Source organism: Acomys russatus, chromosome 17, assembly GCF_903995435.1.
Source record: "Acomys russatus chromosome 17, mAcoRus1.1, whole genome shotgun sequence".
Classification (NCBI taxonomy): domain Eukaryota; kingdom Metazoa; phylum Chordata; class Mammalia; order Rodentia; family Muridae; genus Acomys; species Acomys russatus.
The window spans coordinates 46,180,268-46,204,099 of NC_067153.1; the positions used below are offsets into that span (position 1 = coordinate 46,180,268).

Sequence of the window (23,832 nt, forward strand, 5' to 3'; positions counted from 1 at the left end):
CTTGCACAGGCTCCGGCATCCTGTGGGCGGGAACCGAAGCTCAGGCTCCACCACTGAGCTTTGCCACCTGGTCCTGGCAGAAGCAATACACTCGCACGCGTTCACCCCTCCCATCCCTGCCCCCCCAACCACCTCCCCCCCTCCCCCCCCCAGGGCAGCTGAGGCAGAAATGCCTCTTGGCTATCGAATGACTCTTGCAAAATTGCATTTGATGAGTTAAGTGTAAATAAACGCGAACCAGATGGATTGGATTTTTGGGTAAAATACACATGGGTCTTAGAGATCTGGGGCCTGAGTTCCAACAGAGCCTGAATGCTCCCAAACTGTCAAGATCTCTGGCTCTGAGCAGGCAGGAGGCATAAGCGGGTCATTGTGGACATGGACCTGTCTGCTTACTGCTCTGGGTGGTGTCTGAAGCCTTTTCCGTGCCCCCTGGAAGCCAGCGTCGGGCAGCTTGCTGGGCAGGGCCCAAGCCTGAAGGCCTATGTGTAGCTCACCTCTCTAGACCAGCAAAACACACACACACACACACACACACACACACACACACACACACACACACACAAAAGAAAAAAAAACCCAAGCCGGCCCAGGAGGCGCAGGCTCTGCTGGAGCTACCTGTATCCAGGCACAGCTCCTCTACACAAGCTGGACCTTCTAAACGCAGCTGCTAACCCCAGCACTCCAGGGCTCTGTGTCTCTAAGGACAAACTGGCTGCCTAACTCAGACTTTAGATTAAGACCCTATTAGAACTGCCTGTGTCCCTGTGACCACTGCCTATGGGGTCTGGATCTTTTTTCCTACAGGCCAGATGGGGTAGGAGTCAGCGAGTGACTGCTCTGACCTCAGGCTGCTGAGCCATGCAAGGCCTGGGTTTCCTTCTCCACGAGGCAGGGATGACAATAGTCTAGATATGTTGGGGGCTGAGCGGGGCCGGGGGGGGCGTTAAAGAAAGTACAGAGTCAAAGCCCTCAGCACCCAATCTAGCCCACATAGCTACCAACAAACATGGCGGACAAAGACGCAGCGAGTGCCTTGAATCTCTGGGGATGGCAGGCATGGCATGCTGGACAGCCAAGTCCCTTCCAAATTGGAAAAGTGACAACAAGCCACACGAGAAGGGAGCGGTCAGCCTGCCTGGCCTTCTGGTCCCTGAGCGGAGGAGTTCCTTAGGCTTCTTAAAGTGTCTCCCTCCTGACTTAGCTTCAGGCCACTCACCTCCCAGGACTGTTCTAGGGCTGGGGGTGGGGGAGGATGGGTGTGTGTGTGGGGGGGGGACACACCCAGCTTATGGCTGTGCTTAAAGCTGACCAGAACCAGGGGCGGAACTGTGCGTGTGGTCCTCTCCTCACAGTGCGTGGGACAGTGTTCTTCTGATCTTTTATTTCTGCAGTTGCTTTTTAGAATGGAGATGCAGTTCACACGTTTGTGTGTACCTTGGCCATTTTTATTTTTAGCATACTCACTATGTTCTGTAGCGGATCATCACTACTAAATCTCGAACATGTCCTTGCCGCCAAACAATAGGGACGTACCCCTGCACAGTGAATCCCAAGACCCCAGAATCCCAGGTCTTCTCTGTCTCTACATATGTACCTAGTCTTGACATTTCATATTGATAGAATCAATACCATCTATATTACATTAATTATAATATATATTTATAAAATATAATATTTATAATAAATACTGCCCTTTCAGTGCGGCTTCTTTTACACGGCATCATGCTTTTAAGCTTCACCACATTGCAGCATGTATTAGAAGCTTCATTGTTTTTTTTTTTTAATAACTAAGTAATATTTTCACACCTCTATATCTGCTGCAATTTTGTTTATTCTCCAGTTAATGGACTTTAGGATCATTTCAACTTCGATGAATTATGAACTATGCTTCAGATATTCACATATGGGCTTTTGAGTATACTTGTTTCTTGGAAATATGCTAAGGACTAGCATTGTCGGATAATATGATAAATCTCTATCTGATTGTATTTTACATTATTCATTTACTTTGCACACCATGGAAGGTGTGGGCCAGCTTGTGGGAATTGGTTCTTTCCCATCATGCCTGGTCTAAGGATTGAACCCAGGTCCCCAGTCTGCGTAGCAGATGACCTAGCTCCCCAGCCCTGTAACTAAGCCCTCCTTTTATTTTAAATTCTGTATGTCTGTATGTGATTATACACGTGTGTGAGTGGAGATGCCCACGGAGTCCAGAAGATGATATTGGATCCCCTGGAGCTGGAGTTACAGGTGGATGTGGGTGCAGAGAATCAAGCTCAGGCCCTCTGAGAGAGCGGCAAGTGTCTTAGCACTGGGCCATCTCTCCAGTACCCCTGGGTTTAACTTTTTGAGACATCTCTAACAGTTTTCTGTTGGGCTACATCACTTTACATTGCTACCAGCGAAGTGTGAGGCTTCCGGGCTCGCCCCATCAGCATAGTGAGCGCCTGTTATATTTTTTGTTTGAAGGGTCACTCTAGTGGGTATTACCTGGTGTCTTCTGGCTCCTAGTTACGCTTCCCCGGCTACTAACAGCCACGAACAGTTTTTCCAAATGCCCAGTGGCTATTTGTGTATCTTCTTTAGAGGATGGTCTATTCAACTCCAACTCCTTCTGCTTTTTTTTTTTTTTTTTTTTTTTTTTTAACAACTGGGTTGTATAAAATCTAATGCAGGGTGGCTTGGTGGCTCACGCTTGGGTGATGTTGTTTGAGTTTTTTATACACCCCTGGGTACCAGGCCCTGGTCAGAGAGACAGCTGGGAATTCCCACTCTGTCTACCTTCCTTTGCCAAAGCTGGAAGTGCTGAGAAACGGAGGCTCCATCCAGAGCCGGGAACAGATAGGCTAGGCTCCTCTCTCGCCGCCCCCCATACCCTCCCCATCCCCCTTACATTCTGCTCTGATCACGCCCCACAGCAACACCTTTGAATAACTGCTAATCTGCCCTCACTGCTCGGCACCTCCTCTGCCATCCTCTCAACTTGGACATTGGCCGCTGTGGTTGCCTGCCTTTGGCTGTCCAGCAGGCGCACCTGACCTACCAGGGGCCAGGCTGGCCTAACATCACCTCCCACGGAAGAGCAGAGTCAAACACAGCCCTGCTCCACTGTTAGCCTCTAGCTCACCGCAAAGCAGTACGGCTCATAGTCACTTGATCCAAACACCTGGCTGTCAACCTCAATCCCACCTTCCCACCCAGAAGTCTGGTCCCAGTAATGGCTGGACCTGCTGCAACCACCCCCCCCCCCCAGCACAAGCTGACCTCCTTACCTCCCCCACTCCATCTTGATAGCTGGCCAGTCTCCCTCGCTCTGACCTGTATTCCTGCCTTTACCCCTCACCCCCTCATCAAAAAGGCCATATTACCTGCTTCCTGAAGCCCCTCCCCTAAAGGGCCCACAAACAGGCTCCTCTTTCCCTAGTCACCAAAGGCTATGGTGACCACTCTGGCTGCATGCCCACCAGCCTGGCCTCTGCTTGCCAACTCCATTCTGGTCATACTTATGGTGTCTGAGTTACCTGTCCAGTTTGCTATGATAAAACATCTGGTCACTAAAGCAACCTCAGGGTCAAAGGGTTTTATTTCTGCTCATGGTTCTAGGTTACAGTCTGCCATGGGAGGGGGGGGGAGGGAAGGGCAGTGTAGCAGCAGAGGCTTGGCAGGGCTGGTCTCATCGCATGTCTGGGTATAAGCTCTCAGCTCACCTTCTCTTTTATGCTGTGTAGGACCCAGACCAGGCAATGGCCCTGCCCACATTAAGGCTGGCTCTCTTCCCATATCAATTAATAGAATCAAGAAAGCCCATGTGCTGGCCTAGGCAAGCTCTCACCAAGACGACTCCTGGGTTAGTCTAAACTGTGTCACACTGACAATTAACCCTGACCCTCTTACACAGGGAGATCGGCTCTCCCAGTAATCTCTCAATACCACAGGGTGAGATGGGACTCTGCTTCAGTAGGGTACCAGCTCCATTCCAGGAAGGTCCCCAGTCAGCAGCCTGCCCACAGCCCACACGTGGGTGGAGAAGCAGGGACAGGAACAGAACTTCCCTCTCCATGGGCCCCACACAGCACAGCTGTGAGTGTGACCCTGGCCGGACATCTGTGGGAGGTACTCAAGTTGTTGTTGTTGTTTTTTTTTTTTTTTAAATTTCTTTTGATGAGGATAAGAATGGAGGGTTGGGAGCAGGGGGGGAGGGAAGCCAACCAAACAAACAAGGCATGGAAATAGAACTCTGGGAGGAGAGCGGAGCTCAGGGTCTGGCAGGGCCTGAGGGAGAGGCCTGCAAGGGCCCAGATGGGAGCAATGACCTCTGTGCTGTGCCTCTTCTCTCAACAGGATCTTAGAGAGGAGCAGGCCCAGAGTCACCCTGACACCCCCACTGACATGAAGCGGCACGGGTCCTCAGCCAGCCCATCCTGCCAAGCACACTGGTTTGTGTTTAGCCTCACTACTGCGTTGGGGGTCTCCAGGCCTCAATTCTTCTGACCGCAGCACTTGGCAGGGCCAATCGAGCTCTCGGGCACAGGGCAGGGCAGGCGTCTGTGGGGCTCAGGGATGTCTTTCTTTTAGTATGTGTGTGTAGATACACATGTGCGTCTAGGTGGGGATGCACGTGGGCTCATGCGTGTGGATGCCATAGGTCAATATTAGTGTCTTTCTCAACTGTATTCTTTGAGGCAGGCTCTCTCTCACTGAACCTGGAATTTGCCAGGTGGCTAGGTTTGCTGCCCCAAAAGTCCCAGGACAATGGTTCTCAAGCTTTCTTTTTTCTTTTCTTTTTTTGGTTTTTCAAGACAGGGTTTCTCTGTGTTGACTGTCCTGGACTCACTTTGTAGACCAGGCTGGCCTCAAACTCACAGCCTCTGCCTCCCGAGTGCTGGGATTAAAGGCGTGTGCCACCACAACCACTTGGTTCTCAAGCTTTCTAATGCTGCGATCCTTTACTTCAGGTCTTCATGTTGTGGTGACCCCAAACCATGAAATTATTTCATTGCTGCTTTCATAACAATGGGGGTAGGGGAGGTTGGGTGACTTTCTAGTGAGGGTCAAAGGAGAAATTGGGGACAGGCTTAACATCTACTTTGCTGGGAATTTAGGCAAGAAAAATTTAGGTTGGCACAGCAGATAGGACCTCTTAGGACCCCTATGTCCATTGTGGGAGCCTGGCTTCCTCACTGTGGAGCCTCCATTGTGAGCCAGCCCCTGAATAGTCTATGTGGAAGGACCAATGGCTGGTCCTAAATACTTCTGTTGTTATCTGGTCCCTGGGCAGCAAGCAGATGGACTGAGGGGTGAGGGGCGTGGCGGCGGCAAGATGGCTTACAGAATCCTGTCTTTGTGGAGGCTGCACTTGGGAGGTGATGAAGCAGGCACACCTAATGTCATGGAGAGCGCCAGCGGGCACAGGGTGTCCCCGCCTGACATCTATTTCTAGTTGCATGTGGTCCGGATGAGGTGGGTAAGAGGGAGGTTTGCTGGGCAGGCGGATGCACGGGCTGGCTGATGGCCATCAGAAACAGCCAGGGCCCCATCCTGCTGTGTGAGGGCAGTGGTGGCTGCATCATTTGCTCAGACACAGCCAGGCCCTGCATATGTTTGGGTGATCCAAGACGCTACCTAGGGCCCAGTGATCCAAGTTTAGCAAGAGTGTTGCCAGAGGTATGGGCTGGAGATGGCGAGGGGGGTGTGGGGGGGGCACTCTCATTTGTTGCCAGTGCCCCTTTTAGGTGCACAACTCAGCGCTGGGTCTGGGCCTATAATTTGGAGGCAGAGTATTTTTAAAGATTCTTCACAAGACACTTATTTATTGCTTATTTCCCCGGGTTCCGACTGAGCTCTCAGCACGGAGGCTGCAAAGGCAACACGGGGAAGGGAAGTGTCTTGCTTGCTTGCCTGCTGCCCTCTGTCTGTGTTTACTTTGCTGTTTGTGGACTCTTCTGTTACAGAGTCTCCACTCTGGGACAGAGCAAGGCTTCTTCCTCAGGCCATCAAATAGAGATCTATCCAAAGCTGAGGCTGGCGTGAGGTGGGGTGACAACAGGCTTCACTGGGGGATAGAGGGGTGGGGAGGGCAGCTCTGAACATTCGCTTGGCTGCATAATGAAGTCTTGACTGCTGACTGAAGAAGAGAGAAAGAAAAGAAAACCTATGCCCCTCGTAGCTACTGTGTTTCTCCACACAGACCATACATGGCCTCTACAGACCATGACCACCTCCAGCAGGCCATACCCACAAACTCTTTCCCCACAGACCACACCCACACAGGCCATACCCTGACACAAGCCATGCTGTTCCCACACAGACCCCCGTAGACATGCCTCTGCAGATGACTGACGTACTGAGACCACAGCTGCATAGAACATGCCTCTGTAAGCTATGCTTCCCACAGAGACCATGCCTCCACACACATCAACATGCTACATTCCCAGGGTCCCCCCTGGAGCCACCATCATGCCACCTTCCCACATAAAACTGAGAGCACAGAACTGGCCTCTAACTCCAACCCTGCCCAGAAAGGGAGTCAGAAGTGAAGGACCAGGCCACCTGATTTCCCAGTGCATGTTCTCCATCTAGAGCAGAGAGGGGAAGGCTAGGCCCAGAGACATTGGGTAGATGGATTCTGAGTCCTTGCTGACCTCTAGCTGGTAAGACACCTTCCCAATGGACCTGCCCTGATGGCTGTGTGCTATAAGCTCTGCTCCAATGGCGGGTCTACACACCCACCACTGTCAGGCTTACATTCACACTGTCAGGTCTGCATGCTCACACCACTGTCTGGTCTGCACTCTCACCACTGTCAGGTCTGCATGCTCACACCACTGTCTGGTCTGCTCTCTCACCACTGTCAGTCTGCATGCTCACACCACTGTCTGGTCTGCACTCTCACCACTGTCAGTCTGCATGCTCACACCACTGTCTGGTCTGCTCTCTCACCACTGTCGGGTCTGCATGCTCACACCACTGTCTGGTCTGCACTCTCACCACTGTCAGTCTGCATGCTCACACCACTGTCTGGTCTGCTCTCTCACCACTGTCGGGTCTGCATGCTCACACCACTGTCTGGTCTGCACTCTCACCACTGTCAGTCTGCATGCTCACACCACTGTCAGGCCTATGCTCACCACTGTCAGTCTGCATGCTCACACCACTGTCTGGTCTGCACTCTCACCACTGTCAGGCCTATGTTCACCACTGTCAGGTGGATGCACACCACTGTCAGGTCTCGTGCAGACCACTGTTGGGTCTGCACACTCCCCACTGTCAGGCTACCTCCTATTGATGCCCTACCCTTCCCCCCCACCCTCCCCGCCAGTTATTCCTGTCTTATACAAGAACCAACACAGGCCTGGGATGGATAGCCAAGTCGATCTGGAGCATGGCTCTCTAGGGGTTCTCAGGGAAGGAGGGTGACCCCCTCCCAGACTCTCAAGGCTGCTTTTAAGGGATGCCACAGAAATCATGTAGTCAGAGAAGGCTTTTCTGGGGGCTGTACCTTGGTCATGGCCTGAGGGACAAGTGTGCATGTGTGGGTGAGCCAAATAGGCTTAACTAGGAGGCTGGGGCAGGCCATTCCAGTAGCAGGGACTATAGGGACCAGGCCTGAAGAGCAGGAAGGAAGTTGGTCAGGGGAGTGAAAGTCACTACATGTGCTGGAGGTCACAGTCCTGAGGCAGTGGTGGCGGGGGGGGGGGGGGGGGGGGGGGCTGGAGGGCCTGGGGGGATGGGTTATCTCCCTGGGATGAGGAAGATGTGAAAATAAGCTTGGCTATTGTCCCTGAGGCTAACTCACAGGCTCTGGAGGGAGAAGCAGCCCGGTGAGGTGGTCCCAGACTGTTCCTGAGGCTTCAGGGACCTGGTGGGGGTAGGGATGGGTTCCATGGTACCCCATACCCCCTAGTCTCCCTGCCCATTTCAGCCAGAGCAGCATGACCCCTAGATGATATATGAAGAAAAGGAATTCCTTTGCTGTTCACACAGCCTCACGAAGTCTGAAAACTCCATTTACTGAATCTTACATACCACGTAGAAACTGAGGCTGGGAGACAGAGGGTCCCAGTATCCTCTAGGAAGGTAGCAGGCCCCAGCGCCTTGTTCTTAGCCCACTGTTCTTTCATTCCAGTGCTGGCTTGGGCTTCTAAAATAAGCTCACCCCACTTCCTGGCTGGCCCAGGAGAAGGGGTGGGGAGCCTCCCCACCCCCAGCTTGAAACCATTCCACCTCTCCACACCTGCTTTCCATTTTTGCAGTGATGGGGCAATCCAGCACGTGTTTCTTTTTCTCAGGCCAAGGAATTTCTACCAAATTAACAGATGCAAACCTGCAGTGCTTGCACATGGCCTGTAATCCCTGCACTCTAGAGGGTAGAAAGAATCAAGAGGATCAGAAGAAGTTCAAGGCCGGGTCCTCATACGTAGTAAGTTCAAGTCCAGGCCGGGCTACGTGAGATCCTGTCTCAGCAGAAATGGAGGCAAATGAACAGTTGTAAAATGCTGAGAGAAGTGGTCTGCCTGCCTTGAACTCTGACAGCAAGCGCAACCCAGTATTTCTATTCCCCTCAGCGTGGGCCAAGATGAGAAGGAGGCAGGACAAGGATCTAGGGAGAAGTCGCTCTCCTTTACCTCAGGAAAACTGATGCTCCTGCAGAGGAAGTAGAGCTAGCCCAGGCTGTTTAACTTTAGGTTTGGATGGTCAACATCTTTCCCCTAGTCAGAAACAATTTGGAGCTGCTTGAGCATGGAAACAAAGAACAGTGGAGGCTTCTTGGGGTTTGGGGGAGCAATGCTAGCTCCAGCTGACTTCCCAGTGGTACTTTTGTCTCTCTCTCTCTCTCTCTCTCTCTCTCTCTCTCTCTCTCTCTCTCTCTCTCACACACACACACACACACACACACACACACACCCAGCACGGCACAGGGAGCTGTGATGGCCACTCCCACCCCCAAGATTTAGGCATCCCAGCGACTTCCTCCCCAAATACAACTGGGCGCTGCAAGGGTCTCCCCAGTGCCCTTCTCCCCCCCTCCTCTTCTACCTGTTGGTCTCTGAAGTCACTTACAACACTTGCCCTCATCTGGACACAACAGACAATGGCTAGCTCTACCTCACAGGGGCCAGGACAAGTCTGAGAAATAAGAGGATGTGACCGGCTAAGTGTGAGAAGCCTTGATGTCATATGATCCCGCATCCCATCGTGAGGATGGAGGGTTGTCTGAACTGGAGTCTTTGAGAAGCAGTTTATCTGACAGAAGCACCTCATAGGACATAGGGGCTCAGGTCTCTGTCACAGGTTCTCGGTACACAGCTCACAGGCCAGGCTTGCCCACTGCATCTTCACCAGCTCAAAATCAGACTATTTTTTCTGTATAAAGTTCTCTGACTTTGTATACTAGGACAGTGGTAAGTAGATAATTGACATCTACGGAGCCTTTGATAGGTGCAAGGATCCACACTGGGTCCTTTACAAAGCTCATCTCTCCTTTGGTCTCAGAAATAAATATGGTCACTGGCCCCACCTTACAGTAGAGCCACAGAAAAGCTGAGTTAGTTGCCCATGGTCACACAGTGGTGGACTCAGGCAGGGTGTCCAAAGCCAGGCAGGCTAAGTGTCCGTGATCCCTAAGATCAGGGACCACGTCATCCATATTGGATCTCTCATCCAAGGGAACCACAGAAGGCGGGTACACGTGATCTTTCTTTTCAGGGGTGGGGGTTGAGACAGGGTTTCTCTGTGTAGCCTTGGATGCCCTGAAACCCACTCTGTAGACCAGGCTGACCTCGAACTCACAGTGATCTGCCTGCCTCTGCCTCCCCTAAGTGCTAGGGTTAAAGGCCTGTGTCACCACGCCCCGCTATGTGATCTTTATAAAATAGACCATTATTAACATCTCTGGTATTCAAAGCCATCTTGAAGCTAATGTCTTACACTTCCCCCTGGGTCAGACTCCAAAGACAACTGACCTTGCCTGCCATTGCTACTTGGGAGACTGGTTATTATCTCAAACAGAATGCAACCAAGCCCACCCCAAACACTGGTCTGTCCCCTCCCCACCCGAGGCATCTTCACCCAAGTCACAAGGCAGAGCCACACAAACACTGAAGGCCAAAGCCCAACAGTTGGCTTTGGGCCTTGCTCTCCCTGACCTCCTAAGTTGAATCCATCAGGATTTCCGGTTGCAAAATGCATTTTGAGTTCAGCCACCACCTTCACTGCTGTCACCCTACATCCACTGAGTCACCAGCACCCAGCCAAGCCATTATAGGGGTCTTCTCTGCTGAAACACCCTACCCCTCATCCCTGTAACAGTCTACTTGAAACCAGGAAGGGTTTTTACTAAAATCTCAATCAAACCATGTTAGCCTCTGGTCAAAACGTCCCCCATCTTCTCAGTTACTTGGAATAAAATTCACCGTGTGGTGGTTTGAATAGGAATGGCCCCCATAGACTCATGTGTTTGAATACTTGGCCCATAAGGAGTGACACTATTGGGAGGTGTGGCCTTGTTGGAGGAGGCATGGCCTTGTTGGAGTGGGCATGGCCTTGTTGGAGTGGGTGTGGCCTCGTAGGAGGAAGTGTGCCACAGTAGGGAAGGGCTTTGAAGTCTCATATGCTCAAGCTATGCCCAAGGTGGCTCACAGTCTCTCTTTGCTGCCTCAGGATCAAGATGAAGAACTCTCTGCTCCATCTCCAGCATCACGTCTGCCTGCATGCTGCCATGTTTTCTGTTGTAAGAATAAAGGACTAAACCTCTGAACTGTAAGGCAGCCCCAATTAGGTATTTCCCTTTCTAAGAGTTGCCATGGTCATGGTGTCTCTTCACAGCAATACAACCCTAACTAAGACAACCCTCTTCTAGGGTCCTGAAGCAATCTGTGACCAGTCCCTGTCTGCCGCCTGGACCCGTCTCCTAGCCCCTCCCTCACTATGACTCTCTAAACACAGTGACCTGTCCCCAGACTCGCCAAGCTTGTCTCCCTTCTGTTGGCACAGGGTTCCCCAGATCTCTACAAGGCACTTCCTCCTCTTCCCTGATGCCCCCTCCCACATCTTCTCCCCTTAAATCAGGGCAGGCCATTAAAACCATGAGTTTGAGGGAAGTTCCCACACTGGACCTTGTTCTGCAGGCACCGAGCCACCTTGCAGGGAAGGCTCACCTGATCTGAAGGAGAACCCAGACAGAAAGGCCACCCATAAACATTTTGGCCACCACCCAGCAACCACCACTAGATTCGAGCCAGGAAGCTTCCAGATGGTTCCAGCTTCTGGCGTTTTCATGTCTTTCGGTTGAGGCTCCAGGCACCTCGGTGCAGAGACTGGCCATCCCTGACTAGGTTCTGGAACGACGGAACCCACAGGCAGAGAACGGGGGTATTTTTACGCCACCTGGTGCAGTATGGCTTTCATGTAGCACTGTGATTAGAACCCAGTGATCTGTTCAGGTGGGAAACCCTTTTATTCACTCAGTCAACAACTCGTGATAGGCAGCTTTTCAAAAGCAGGAGACATGTAAGAGGGCTTGAGGCACTGGCAGTAAGCAAGAGTGCAATGTGAGAGGAGGGGCAGGCAGGGCTTTGTGTTGGGTTCCTCGTGAGATGGGGACTTTAGGAAAATGGGGCTATATCTGTCACACAGGGTGAGACAAAGTCCCAAGGGAGATGCCTGTGCAAGGGTCCAAACCCTCCCGTCAGTGCAGGAAGGAAGTGCCCTCTTGCCCTTTGGCACACCACTGCTCACTGATCTGGAGGAGGCTGGGGCTGCAGAACAGACTTGGTGGCTCCGACACAACACATCAAGGACTCTCCCTGAGCCTGGTCTCCCTTCCTGGGCTTGTGTTTTTCTGGGTGCTGTGGGGCAGGGGCAGGCAACAGGCATAGGCTCTAGACTTGAACGTGACAAATGCCGGGTCTGGTCTAAGCTGTGCTTCATGCTGGTCTTTTGACCCTGAGTAGGTCATTTTTCCTGGGCCTAATTTTCCTCAGTTAGAAGTTTCTATCCATCTAGGTCCTAGATTCTAGGAAGGGGCCACTGGTGGCATCTACCTATGGGTGTTGTTGGAGATCAGTGGAATAGCACAAACCCAACACAGGGCAGCCTCATACAGAAATGCACGCCTCACCTCACCTAGGTAGGACTGAGCACAAAGTGACGCACACAGTAGGTATTCAACACTTGTTCACTGACACAGAACCATCTGGTTAATCAATCAGCTTGTCTGCCCGATGCAACTACAAATAACTTCTCTTCAGTGGGGATCAAAGTTCTGGGGACCAGTCCAGAACTCCAGCTGGGAGCAACTTGAGAAACACATTTTTCAGTAAGTCAAGTCAAAGATGAAGGCTGAAGATGTCTGGCTAAGTGAACCGATGGCTTTGGAGAAAGAGAGCCTCGCTTTGTGGAGATGGGAGGAAAAATGACCCGCTGCTGGTTCTAATTTAAGATGAAAAAAAAAATCTTATTCTATTAGCCTAAATATTGCTCAGCTGGCCGATCGCACTAAGTTTGGAATAATATTTTTTCAAACAGAACTGCTATTTCAAGTAATTACACAGCTAAAGGCAGCCATTTCGGGCTGAGTAAGATTTCCTCCTGGTTTTCATTCCCTCTGGTGTCATTTTCTGTTATATTTGAGAAATTCCTCAATAAAGATGTCAAATGAGAGAAGTCGTCACTCTCCAGAGCACAGACTTGGCTCCCCTCCAGGACGCTGGTCACAGACAAGACATCTCCGCAAGAAAACAGGCTCGCCTGCTCCAAAGTAGAAACAGTGAACACTCAAGATGGGAAAGTGACCCGGATCCTCACTTCTCCCAGTGGACTCCAGGAGCTTTTCAAACCCCCCCCCCGGCTCCCCATTACTCTCTAAGATGGTCAGCGCTTTGACCCCCAGCAACTTAGCTAGCCCTTCACAGCCTTGGGATAAAACTCTGTGCGGGAAGCTTCCACAGACAACAGGAAGTTTTATGAGCAAGAAATGGTGTGTGTGTGTGTGTGTGTGTGTGTGTGTGTGTGTGTGTGTGTGTGTGTGTGTGTATACACTGCGGGCAGTCAGGTCAGCGGAATTCACACTCGCTCCATGGGGGCAGCTGGAGACAGTCTCCTCTCTAGTGCCACACTGGCGTGTGGCCAAGGGGTGCCCTGCCCTGGCCATCACACTTTTAGGGACTGCTACTCCTATAGTTTCCAGCTTCCTTCTGGAAGACTGGGTCCACGAGGGGGGACATGACTACCTGCGACATGTTCCCTCCCCTCCCCGGTTCCAGAGCATTCCCGGGCATTCGGGACCCTAACATGTCCTGTCTAAATGGCCTCACCCTTTTGAATCTCAGAGGGACAAATGATACTTGTGTCTGAGCCACATCAATAGGGCAGCTAGCTGCTTTGGGGTACAAGCCAGAACCCCAACAGATTAGGGGTCCTCCTGTTCAGGGTGGTATCTGATGGAGGAGGGGATGGAAAGGGGGGAGAGGAGCAGGCTTCACTCGCGCTTGCACCATCTGGCACAGAGTGCAAGGAGTCCCAGAATTCAGAAATCATATCCGGCCTAAAGGTCACTAGGAAGGCACTTGTGAGAGCGTTGCTATCACTGAGGGATTATAGTTATATTGGATGCAGGCCTTCCCTGGGATCCTGCCTTGAGCCTTGCAAATATGGGGGGGGGGGGCCAGGACAACAGTCATCAAGCTAGAGTGAAAGGAAAATGTCTTTTCTTTCTTTCTTCCGCCCCCCCCCCCTTTCTTTTTAAGACAGCGTCTCGTGTAGCCCAGGCTAGCCAGATGAACACCTGACCCTCTTGCCTTCACCTCCCAAGCATGAGGGTCACAGGTGTGTTCCAGGATTCCTGGCTAGAAAATACTGCTGTTTGTGAGCTTTCCCCTAATTTGGAAGTGCTGACACTTCCTTCTTGGATGGCAATATAACTATAATGCGGGGCAGGGGGGGGCGGAGGGAGAAACCGCAGCCCCTGGGTCAGAGGTGGGCTGTGGGCTACCAACTTAAAAACTCTGCCAGGGTACGATGGTGACATCCGGTTCCCAAGTCCCCTCCAGATTTAGTCAGGCCACTATTTCTGTGAGGCTAGTCTTATAGACCATTGCATAGCTGTGGAAGGAAGAGCCGAAAGAGCTGGCCCCAGGCTCTAGGAGTCAGGAAGAGTCGGGACATCAGAGTCTGTGCTGGACTCTTGCATATCCCAACCTTTGTTGCCCCTCAATTACAGTCTGCCTCAGTCTCCAATGCAGCCCAGGCATTTGCCCTCCCCATCCCCTGAGTGTGTGTGTGTGTGCGTGCGTGTGTGTGCGTTACATGGTGTATGTTCCTGAGAAGGCCTAAAGCCAACCTCTGGTGTCATTTCTCAAGCCTTGGCCTGGAACTCACCAAGTCAAGCTAGGCTGGGTGACCGGTAAGCCCCAGGGAGCCTCTGATTTTTGTCTCCTGCTCTGGCTGGAGTTTAAGTGTAGGGTCTGGCGAGCAAACTCAGGTCCTTGTGCTCACAAAGCAAGCATCTTACCAACTGAGCTATCTCTCTGACTCCCAGGCACCTATTCTTAATGTGCTTCATGGCTGTAAGGCCGAGGTTCTAAAAGTTCAGCCAAGCAGCCTGGGGTCACAGGGTCGGTCTGGGCTGGAGCTGGCTGCAACCAAGGCCTGACTCCTCTGAGTCTGGAGTTTTCTCTTGAGAAGGAAAAAGAGCAAACAAAGGGAGCCTGTAGGAAAGGTCTGCCCTCGGCTGCCACAGGATCTGTGCTCAGAGTGGGAGGGGGCAGAGGGCCTTTGCCTAGGTCTTTCATATCTATCAGAGTAAAAAGAGTCCAGAGTGAAAACAATGTGGTTGAAACAAAGACCCGTACAGACTTTGCCATCAGGCTGGAGGCTGGTGGGATGGGGGTGCCTGGCCTAGCAGGGGTAAGGGTGGCTCTTCACAGAAAAGAATGCAGAGTCCACCAGGGAGTCCAGGGTGTCACACAGACAATCTAGGGATCACAGACCATGGGCTCTGTTCCCAGGAAGCTCTGGGGGCATCAAAGCAGCTCGCTTAAAACATCTTCACGTCCCCTGGCCACGGAGCCCACGCTGTACCATTTCTGCTGTCGGACACTTCCGCTTTTCACATCTACTGACTTCACTGAACCCTTGCTCGGACTCCTATGAGACAGGGATTACACATTCCTTGTTGTAGGAAGTAAACTGAGGCATGGAGAAAGGAAGATACTGACCAACGACTAAACAGCTCAGAACTGGAGAGCCAAGGCTTAAACGTCAAACCAGCAGCATCCAGATCCGTCCAGAGTGATACTGCTTGCTTCCAGCAGGCTCTATCTATCCCCCAAGGACCAGGGTTGAGCTGTGCCATCACTGACACTGACTGCTCAACTACTGAACCGTCATTTGTTGCAGACACCTGGGGAGGCAGCTGGGTGAGGAGTGAGTGACAACAATTTGCCTGGATGTGACACTGTACAAGCTGTGTGGTCCCTAGTCAAAGGCCCTGCCTGGCTCCGCAGTCTCAAAGCCCAGCCCGAAGTAGCTGCCTGCAGCCCTACACACATTGTGCCCAGACCTAGAAACTTCTTCCCCCTCAGGGAGCCTGCTGAGAGCTTCCTCTCTGAAGCCCTGGCAATCCCCCTGCACCCGCAGCCTTGCCCCAGCCAGGGGTAGCTTTTCACAGGCCCTTCTGGTCTTTACTAACTGTTGTCCAGACCTCTGTTTTGGCACTTCTTTGGGGTGTAATTACATGTTCACAGATCTGTTTCCCATAATGAGCTCATCTGAGCCCCCAACACGCATTAAACAAAACCAGACAGGAGCTTTCAGACTGCATGCCACTAGGAAGGGGAGGCCTAAGAGCTTGAGGTATTGAACCCTTTTGCCTAGTGGTGACAAGCCAGCTGGCACCACAAGGGTCGGCTTGGCCCTTTTAAAAAATTCCTGCATGCAAGACTAACAAATCTGGGTGATCTTTCAGCCCTTCAGATCCATTTGTGGCAAGGATTCCGAAGGATCTCTTTAGGAAAACAGGGAAGAAAGTGTTTTCTGCCCAGACTCCCTCTGGATTCCGATGGCAAATGCAGAAAGATGGCTGAGCCGCTGGAGCAACGATTGCTGACTATTTAGTTTGTATGCAGTGCGGGCCCCTCGGCTTTGTATTCATTTCACCCAGCCTGGCGACATAGTGGCACACTGACCTGGTGGAGACGTAGCTCAAAGACCATGACAATACTAACAGCCATGACAGCTTTCTTCCACTGACAAGGGGCAAAGACCCTGACAGGCCTATGACCTGCTCATAGCCACGCTCCTGTCAATCTGCTCATGGCCACGCTCCTGTCAATCTGCTCATGGCCACGCTCCTGTCAATCTGCTCACGGCCATGTTCCTGTCAATCTGCTCACAGCCAGGCTCCTGTCAATCACATATATGCCCTCCTGCCCTATGCTTCTGCCGCTAATGGCAGAGGCGAGCTGGGAGCTGCCGCATCTGTTCTGAGATCTGTGTGCGGTTCACTAGCTGCTGTCCCTTTTTAATGACCAAGTGTGTGTGTGTGTGTGTGTGTGTGTGTGTGTGTGGTATGTGTGCTGCAGCACATATGTGGGGGGTCAAGTTGTTCAGCTTGCAGTAGTAGGTTCTCTCCTTCCACCACATAAATCCTGAGGACTGAACTTTGTCAGGCTTGGGTGGCAGGTGCCTTTATATACTGTAGTGATTTGAATAAGAAATGCTCCCCAAAGCTGAGCGGCCTGTGGTGGTCCACGTCTTTAATCCCAGGAGGCAGAGGCAGGTGGAGCTCTGTGAGTTCGAGCCCAACCTGGTCTACAGAGTGACACTTCAAGTTTTCTTTCTGTCTGTTTTATGTTTGCAATTGAAGATGTGACCCCCTCAGCTTCCTGCTCCTGCCTCCATGCCTCAGTGCCTGTTGCTTGCTGCCATGCCTCCCCACTTTGATGCACTTTTATTCATCTGGAACCATAAGCCAAAATAAACTCTGGCTTCCATAAGTTGTCTTGATTATGGTGTGTTTTGTTTTTTTGCTTGTTTTTTGGTTTCTTCGAGACAGGGTTTCTCTCTGTAGGCCTGGCTGTCTTGGACTCCCTTTGTAGACCAGGTGGGCCTTAAACTCACAGAAATACACCTGCCTCTGTCTCCTGAGTGCTGGGATTAAAGGCATGCACCACCACCATTTGGCTTGGTCATGGCGTTTTATCACAGCAGCATAGTAACTAACCCACTGAGCTACCTCACTGGTCTAGGGGTCCTTAAAAGAAGAGGCAATTAAGACCCAGAAAGACACCACCAGAGGTGTGCACGCACAAAGTGCACATGCTGACATACACAAGAAGGCAGCCATTTGCACCTGATCTTGGTCCTCCAGCCTCTAAAACAGCGAGGAAGAAAACTTCTGCCATTGAAGCTGCATGGCTTGTGGTATTTTGTTACGGCAACTTGGCAGACTACTACAAGGAGCCAGAGGAAGGTGCATCTGTGTACAGCCCCTCCCCCAACTTGTCATCCTAGGACTGAGAAACAGGAAGGCTATCCGCAGACAGCAAGGCTCAGCCTTGCCACTCACCTAGGCAGTTGTGTCCATCGTGAGCCAGCATGAAGCCATCAAAGCAGGTGCACCTGTAGTTCCCAGGGATGTTGATGCAGTCGTGGACACAGCCCCCATTGTAGTAGTCATTCTCGCACTCATCAATGTCTGCAAAGGCAGAGGCATGAAAAAAATATCAGAATAAGAACTTGGTTGTCCTCTCCCACCAGCCGCAAGCCACTATGACACGACTTAGCAGGGGATGCGTCCGCTTTAATCGCCAACTCAACACAACCCAGGAAGAGAGTCTTGGTGAGGGACTGTCTTCATGGGGGCTTACTTGTGGGCACAGCCTGTGGGGCACTCTCTTAAGGAGGCTAATTGATATGGGAGCATCTAGCCCACTGTGGGTGGTGCCATTCCCTAGGCCAAAGGATCTGAGCTGGACAAGAGTGAAGAAATCAGCCGGGCGTGGTGGCGCACGCCTTTAATCCCAGCACTCGGGAGGCAGAGGCAGGCGGATCGCTGTGAGTTCAAGACCAGCCTGGTCTACAAAGTGAGTCCAGGATGGCCAAGGCTACACAGAGAAACCCTGTCTCGAAAAACAACAACAAAAAAAAAAGAGTGAAGAAATCAAGTGGAGCACAGACAAACTGGCAAGCAAGCACGACACACTCATTTTTTTCATTGCTCTTGCCTGTGGGTGTGATGTGACAAGCTGTTTGAAGTAACTGCCTTGATGTCCCCACATTGATGGGCTGTAGCCTGGAGCTGTATCAGGAATGACATTTCTTTTCCCCTAAGTTGATTTTTGTCTTCCCCCTTTAAGTCACAACCCCAGAATAAACTTAGAATAGGGGATAACTCAACAAACACTCAGTAAAATTCACCTGGGGGGGTCGGGGTGGGGAGGCTGAAGAGTTATTTGAAAAAAACTTTTGGCTCAGCAGCAAGGCTGACTGCCCTTGTGTGTGTTGTACATGTGTGTGTACATGTGCGTGGGGGGGGGGACTTCCAATTCCTGCCACAGTGAAGCAGGTGAGAGTCAAGCCTGGTTCTGTCTCCTTCTAAAGCCTGTCAACACTATCAACATATGGGGGTGCTTCTGCATCCATGGAAACATTCCCTCTCTTGAAGCAGGGAGACCAAGTAAAATAAACTCCGTACATCACCGAGAAGTGTCATCTCTGGAATGAAAGAATGTCCATTCCACCCCCCCCCACCTCCCCACCCCTCCACCCCCCACCCCAAACCCAGTAGCTGCCTTCCCTATGGCCCAAGGCCTGGCTTTCGGCTGTTCTAGCTTCCTTCTTATAACAAAGACTTCTGTCTCATAAACAATGCTCAATAGCTTTAGTAAAGGTCATTCTTTATGCTGTTTTAAGTCTTTTTTTTTCCCCCCTTCAACATTTCCCAGCAGGGGTCAAAGGGCTATCAGTTCTGGGGTTCCGGAAAGAAGAATAAGGGCACGTCTAGTCTACATTCAGTGAGATGTTTCTATGCCCAAGGGGCTAGCCAGACTGTCCGCCCTTACCTCTACAGTCTGCCCAGGGACTGTGTGCTGATTACATTTCTGCCAACCTGACACAAGCTGGAGTCATCTGAGAGGAGGGAACCTTAATCAAGAAAATGCCTCGATAAGATCAGACGGTAGGCAAGCCTGTAGGGCACTGATCCAGTCACTAAGCCCACTATGGGTGGGGCCATCCTTAGGCTGGTGGTCCTAGGTTCTATAAGAAAGCAGGCTGAGCAAGCCACAAGGAGCCAGCCAGTAAGCAGCACCCCTCCATGGCCTCTGCATCAACTCCTACTTCCAGGTTCTTACCCTGTTTGACTTCCCCCAGTGATGGACTACAAATACGGAAGTGTTTCCTCCTCCAGCTTGTTTTTGGTCATGGTGCCTCAGCATGGCAATGGTAGCCCTAACTAAGACAGGGATTCAGTGCCAGGCCATAGGCCCAGGGCACTGAAGGAACCTTGAGTAGGGAGGCTAAAACCTTGCCAGAGGCCACATATCTAGAAGGGATACAAGTGGGATTCTATGCAATGAAATATGGGGCTGGAGAGATGGCTCGTAGGTTAAGAGCCTGCTGCTCTTCCAAAGGTCTTGAGTTCAATTCCCAGCAACCACATGGTGGCTCACAACCATCTATAATGAGATCTGGTGTCCTCTTCTCGCCTGCAGCTATACATGTAGACCACTGTATAAATAATAAACTTAAAAAAGAAAGAAAGAAGTATGACTCTGGAACCTCAGGGAACCTACACCCAGCCTCGACCCCTCAGGCATGGCCTCTAGGCACAGAATGACCCTACCAGCCATGGTCTGGAGCCCTGGCATTTTGGCTAGGTCTTTGGTCACCCCACTTCCAAATACTCCTTGAGCTCAGTGCCTCCTAGTTACACTGAGCCCAGCCTTCACAGCCTCCAGGATGACCTTTATAGAGAGAGAACATGTCATAGCTGAACCGAAAGTGATTCGTAAGCCACAGAAGGAACGTTTCTGAGACAAGAAGCATTTCCTCCCCTATCTGCCAGGAGTGGGAGTTTAGGTGAAGTTCTAGTGGAAGCGGGAAGAGTCTGACCCCAAGCCTGGAGCCCGGCAGGGAAACCGCGGAGACCCATGCTCTCACCAGCTGGTGTGCAGGGGAGCCACGGCACAGCCATTGCTGCTTAGTATAGTATAGGAATGGTAGTCTGGTGACCCAGGAGCTCACTCACCCACTCCTGATCCTTCCAGCAAGGGTTTAAGCAGAGCACGGACACCCCAAAGAGCAAAAGCAATGAGCAGGCGCGCAAGCCCACTCTGCTACCCCACCAGCCAGCCAGCCGGAGGGAAGAACGAGATAGGGCTGAGACTCAAAGGTCTCAATCAAGACGCTCCCTCAGTGCTTGCAGCAGCCACCTGCGCCAGCTGGGAAGCAGAACTGAGTTAGCAATAAGGCCGAATCACCTTTAATCAGGACTCTAAATATACTAGCAGTTTAAATAACATTAAGGAAAGAGGTAAGACTTTAGGTTTACGGAAAGAGTGCAAGGTGTTCTAACTCCTGAGGGATACCAGTTGCTTCCAGGTTCTGCATGCTGCCCTGACCGCCCAGAGCCACGCACACGTCACTCCTGTGCTTCTAAGGTAATGCATCCCAGCTTTAATTCACCAATCCGCACAGTCCTGGAATTCCCCATCTCAGGCAGCATTGTTTTCCTTCCACATCTAGGATACCAAGAATGGCTTTTCCTTTCTCTCTCTCTCTCTCTCTCTCTCTCTCTCTCTCTCTCTCTCTCTCTCTCTCTCTCTCTCTCTCTGTCTATGCATGTGTGTGCATATGTGTGAGTGATGATGCAGAGGACAGAGGTCAATGTTGGGTGTCTTCCTCTACTGCTCTTCACCTTATTTTTGGAGACAGGGTCTCTCAGTGAACCCAGAGCTCACTGATTTGCGCAGATAGGCTGGATCCCCAATCAGCTCCAAGGATCCACACCTGACCCCATCATTTCCCTTAAGTGCTGGAGTCACAGGCATAGGTTTGTTTGTTTGCTGTTGTTTTTTGTTTCGTTTTTTTTTTTTTTAAACCTAAGTGCATTTTTTCTACATCGTCAACATGGTAACAGGCTTCCTTCCACTGTCTGCTAGCATGAACATCACCTCACTTCCTCACCACCTCTCACCGAATGAACCAGGCAGGACCCCTCCACCCCAAGAACCCCCTTCCCTCTTTGCTTCTCTCCCTCCACCTGGTGACTGGCCAGATTCCAGCAGAGTCTGATTCAATCAGCCTGTACCACCCACAACCGCTGTTGGTTGCACGGCGGGTACCGGACTTAGGGTGGATCGGACAGAATGAGGGAAAAGACTTCTGTGTCTTTTTGTGGGGTGCAATAACCATTCTCATGCTGCCCCTCAACAGGCAGTAAGTCAGCCCTCCTCCTGAAACGAGAGCCCCTCCCTCCAGACCTCACTGCGGTCCTGTGGATGACTGGTTTTTTACGGCTGATCAGACTCAAGTGTGGAGAGGTTAGAGAACTTCTTAAAGTCACGCAGTAGGTGACAGGACAGCGCACATCCTTCCTCCTAAGTCACACTATCTAGCATAGGCCAGCCATGGGCAAAATTATCCATACCAGCATTTCATCCTCAGCACATTGCTATTGTGTCCTGAGAAAGTTGCTCAGCCCCTCAAGTGTTGTTCCTCCCTCTGCCCTTCCACCTGTTCCTCCTCCATCCACACATGTGTGCACACCATCCACATATGTGTGCACACATTTCCATCTGCCCAACCAGTAGGCCGTCAGCCACACATCCATTCAGCCAAAACCCATCTTCCTCCTGCTGGCAACATGTCTATGCACTCTCTGCCACAGCCACTCACATTCCCACCCAGCCTTTCTCCTGTTTACCTGTCTATGCTAAAACATGCTCACCTTAGTATGTAAGCTGGGTGATCATCCTTCAATTCACCAGTCACCTCTGCACCTACCCATTTACCCAGGCAAACATTCACCCATATTCAAATATCCACTCATTTATACAACCATGTATATATTTGGCCATACACTATCCTCCAATTAATTAAAAAATGTGCATTCATATATCTGTTTGCTCATATGTCCATCTAAATGCTTACCTACCCATCCATAGATTCACTGATGCAAACAGACACACACACAGACACCCACACACAGACACACAGACACACATACACCCATATACACTGACACACATATACCCACTCCTCACCACACCCCCCCACCACACACCCCCACACCCCCCACACCACACCCCCCACACTACACACCCCCACACCACACCCCCTCACCACACACCCCCACACCACCCCCCCACTACCACCCCCCACCACACCCCCCACACTACACACCCCCACACCACACCCCCCCACCACACACCCCACACCACACCCCCCCACACCACACCCCCTCCACACCACCCCCACACCACACCCCCCCACACCCCCACTACACCCCCACCCCACCCCCCCACTACCACACCCCCCCACACCACACACCCCCCACACTACAACACCCCCCCACACCCCCCCACACCCCCCCACACCACACCACACCCCCCACACCACACCCCCCACACCACACCCACCCACACCACACCCCCCACACCACACCCACACACCACACCACACCCCCCACCCACACCCCCCCACACCACACCACACCCCCCCACACCACACCCCCTCACACCACACCCCCCCCACACCACACCCCCCCACACCCCCTACCCATTCATCTTTATGTCCAACATATGAACATTCGCCCATCTATTTACCCAAACTTCCCTTCACTAATTCACTCATTTCCTTCAAATAGCTTAGAAATAAAAAACAATATGAGTTTCAGAAATAAAGTTTTAAGACAGAGGGGGAAAAAATGAGATGGGCTGGCTGATGACACTGTTCAGTGATACGGTTGGTAACCCCAGCACAGTTACAAAAGGTGAGCCCAAACACAGCGGAGTTTCCTAGATGCCAACAGAGACAGAAATATTATAGGGCCATCATGTCCATAATTTGCAATTAAACCAGCTGTTTAGTGGTGGTGAGATCTGAGCATCCATTGGTCTCCAAACAGGGCGGCAATCCTTGTCCTGACTGAGGATAATTATCTCCATGGACCTGGCCTAATTTTAACCTATGCCTGCTGCCTGTGTCTAACGAGGAACATTTTTGCTACCAGGATGATGGTTTCAGCACCATTCCGTAGCATGTAAATAAAGTGACTGCTGGATAGTCAGTGAAATGATTTCTGAGCCTTCTTCTCACTGACTCTCCATAGGGAAGGCCATAGTAGACTCTGATGGGCTGAGTGGGGAGGGAGCTTGGGATGACAGATGCTCACACAGCGGCCAGCTTCTTATGTGTGTCCTGAGATCTGCACTCGGCCATCAGGCTGGTGTGACCACTTGGCCTTTACTTACTGAACCATTTACTTGGCCTCCACCTTATCATTGGAGACAGGGTCTCATACGAAACCAGGAGCTCACTGATTCGGCTGAAATGCTGTTGCTGGCCAGCAAGCCCCAGGGATCCTCCTGTCTCCATTTCCCAGGTCCTGGGGTTCCAGGCACACACTGTTCCTAATGGCTTTTGTGTGGGCACTGGGGACCAGACTCTGGCCCTCGGGCTTGCATCAACTGAGCCTTTCCTTAGCCTCTTTCTAGGAGTTTTAGTAGGACGTGGATCTCGTAGGAATACCAACATGTGGAGGAAAGAGACAGAGCTGGTGGCGTTGTCATCTGGGAAGAGTGTGTTGGAAAGTGTGTGTTAATGAGG

At 51.5% G+C, this 23,832-nt stretch overlaps 1 protein-coding gene across 3 annotated transcripts in view; it reads right to left on the bottom strand.

Moving 5' to 3' along the window:
* Nucleotides 1-23,832, bottom strand: part of Scube1 (signal peptide, CUB domain and EGF like domain containing 1) — a 119,485-nt gene that overhangs the window by 78,773 nt on the left and 16,880 nt on the right. For all 3 annotated transcript variants that reach the window (XM_051160113.1, XM_051160112.1, XM_051160111.1), the window contains exon 3: nt 17,570-17,698. In XM_051160113.1, coding sequence (XP_051016070.1) covers nt 17,570-17,698 — 129 coding nt within the window. The remainder of the gene's footprint in view (nt 1-17,569; nt 17,699-23,832) is intronic.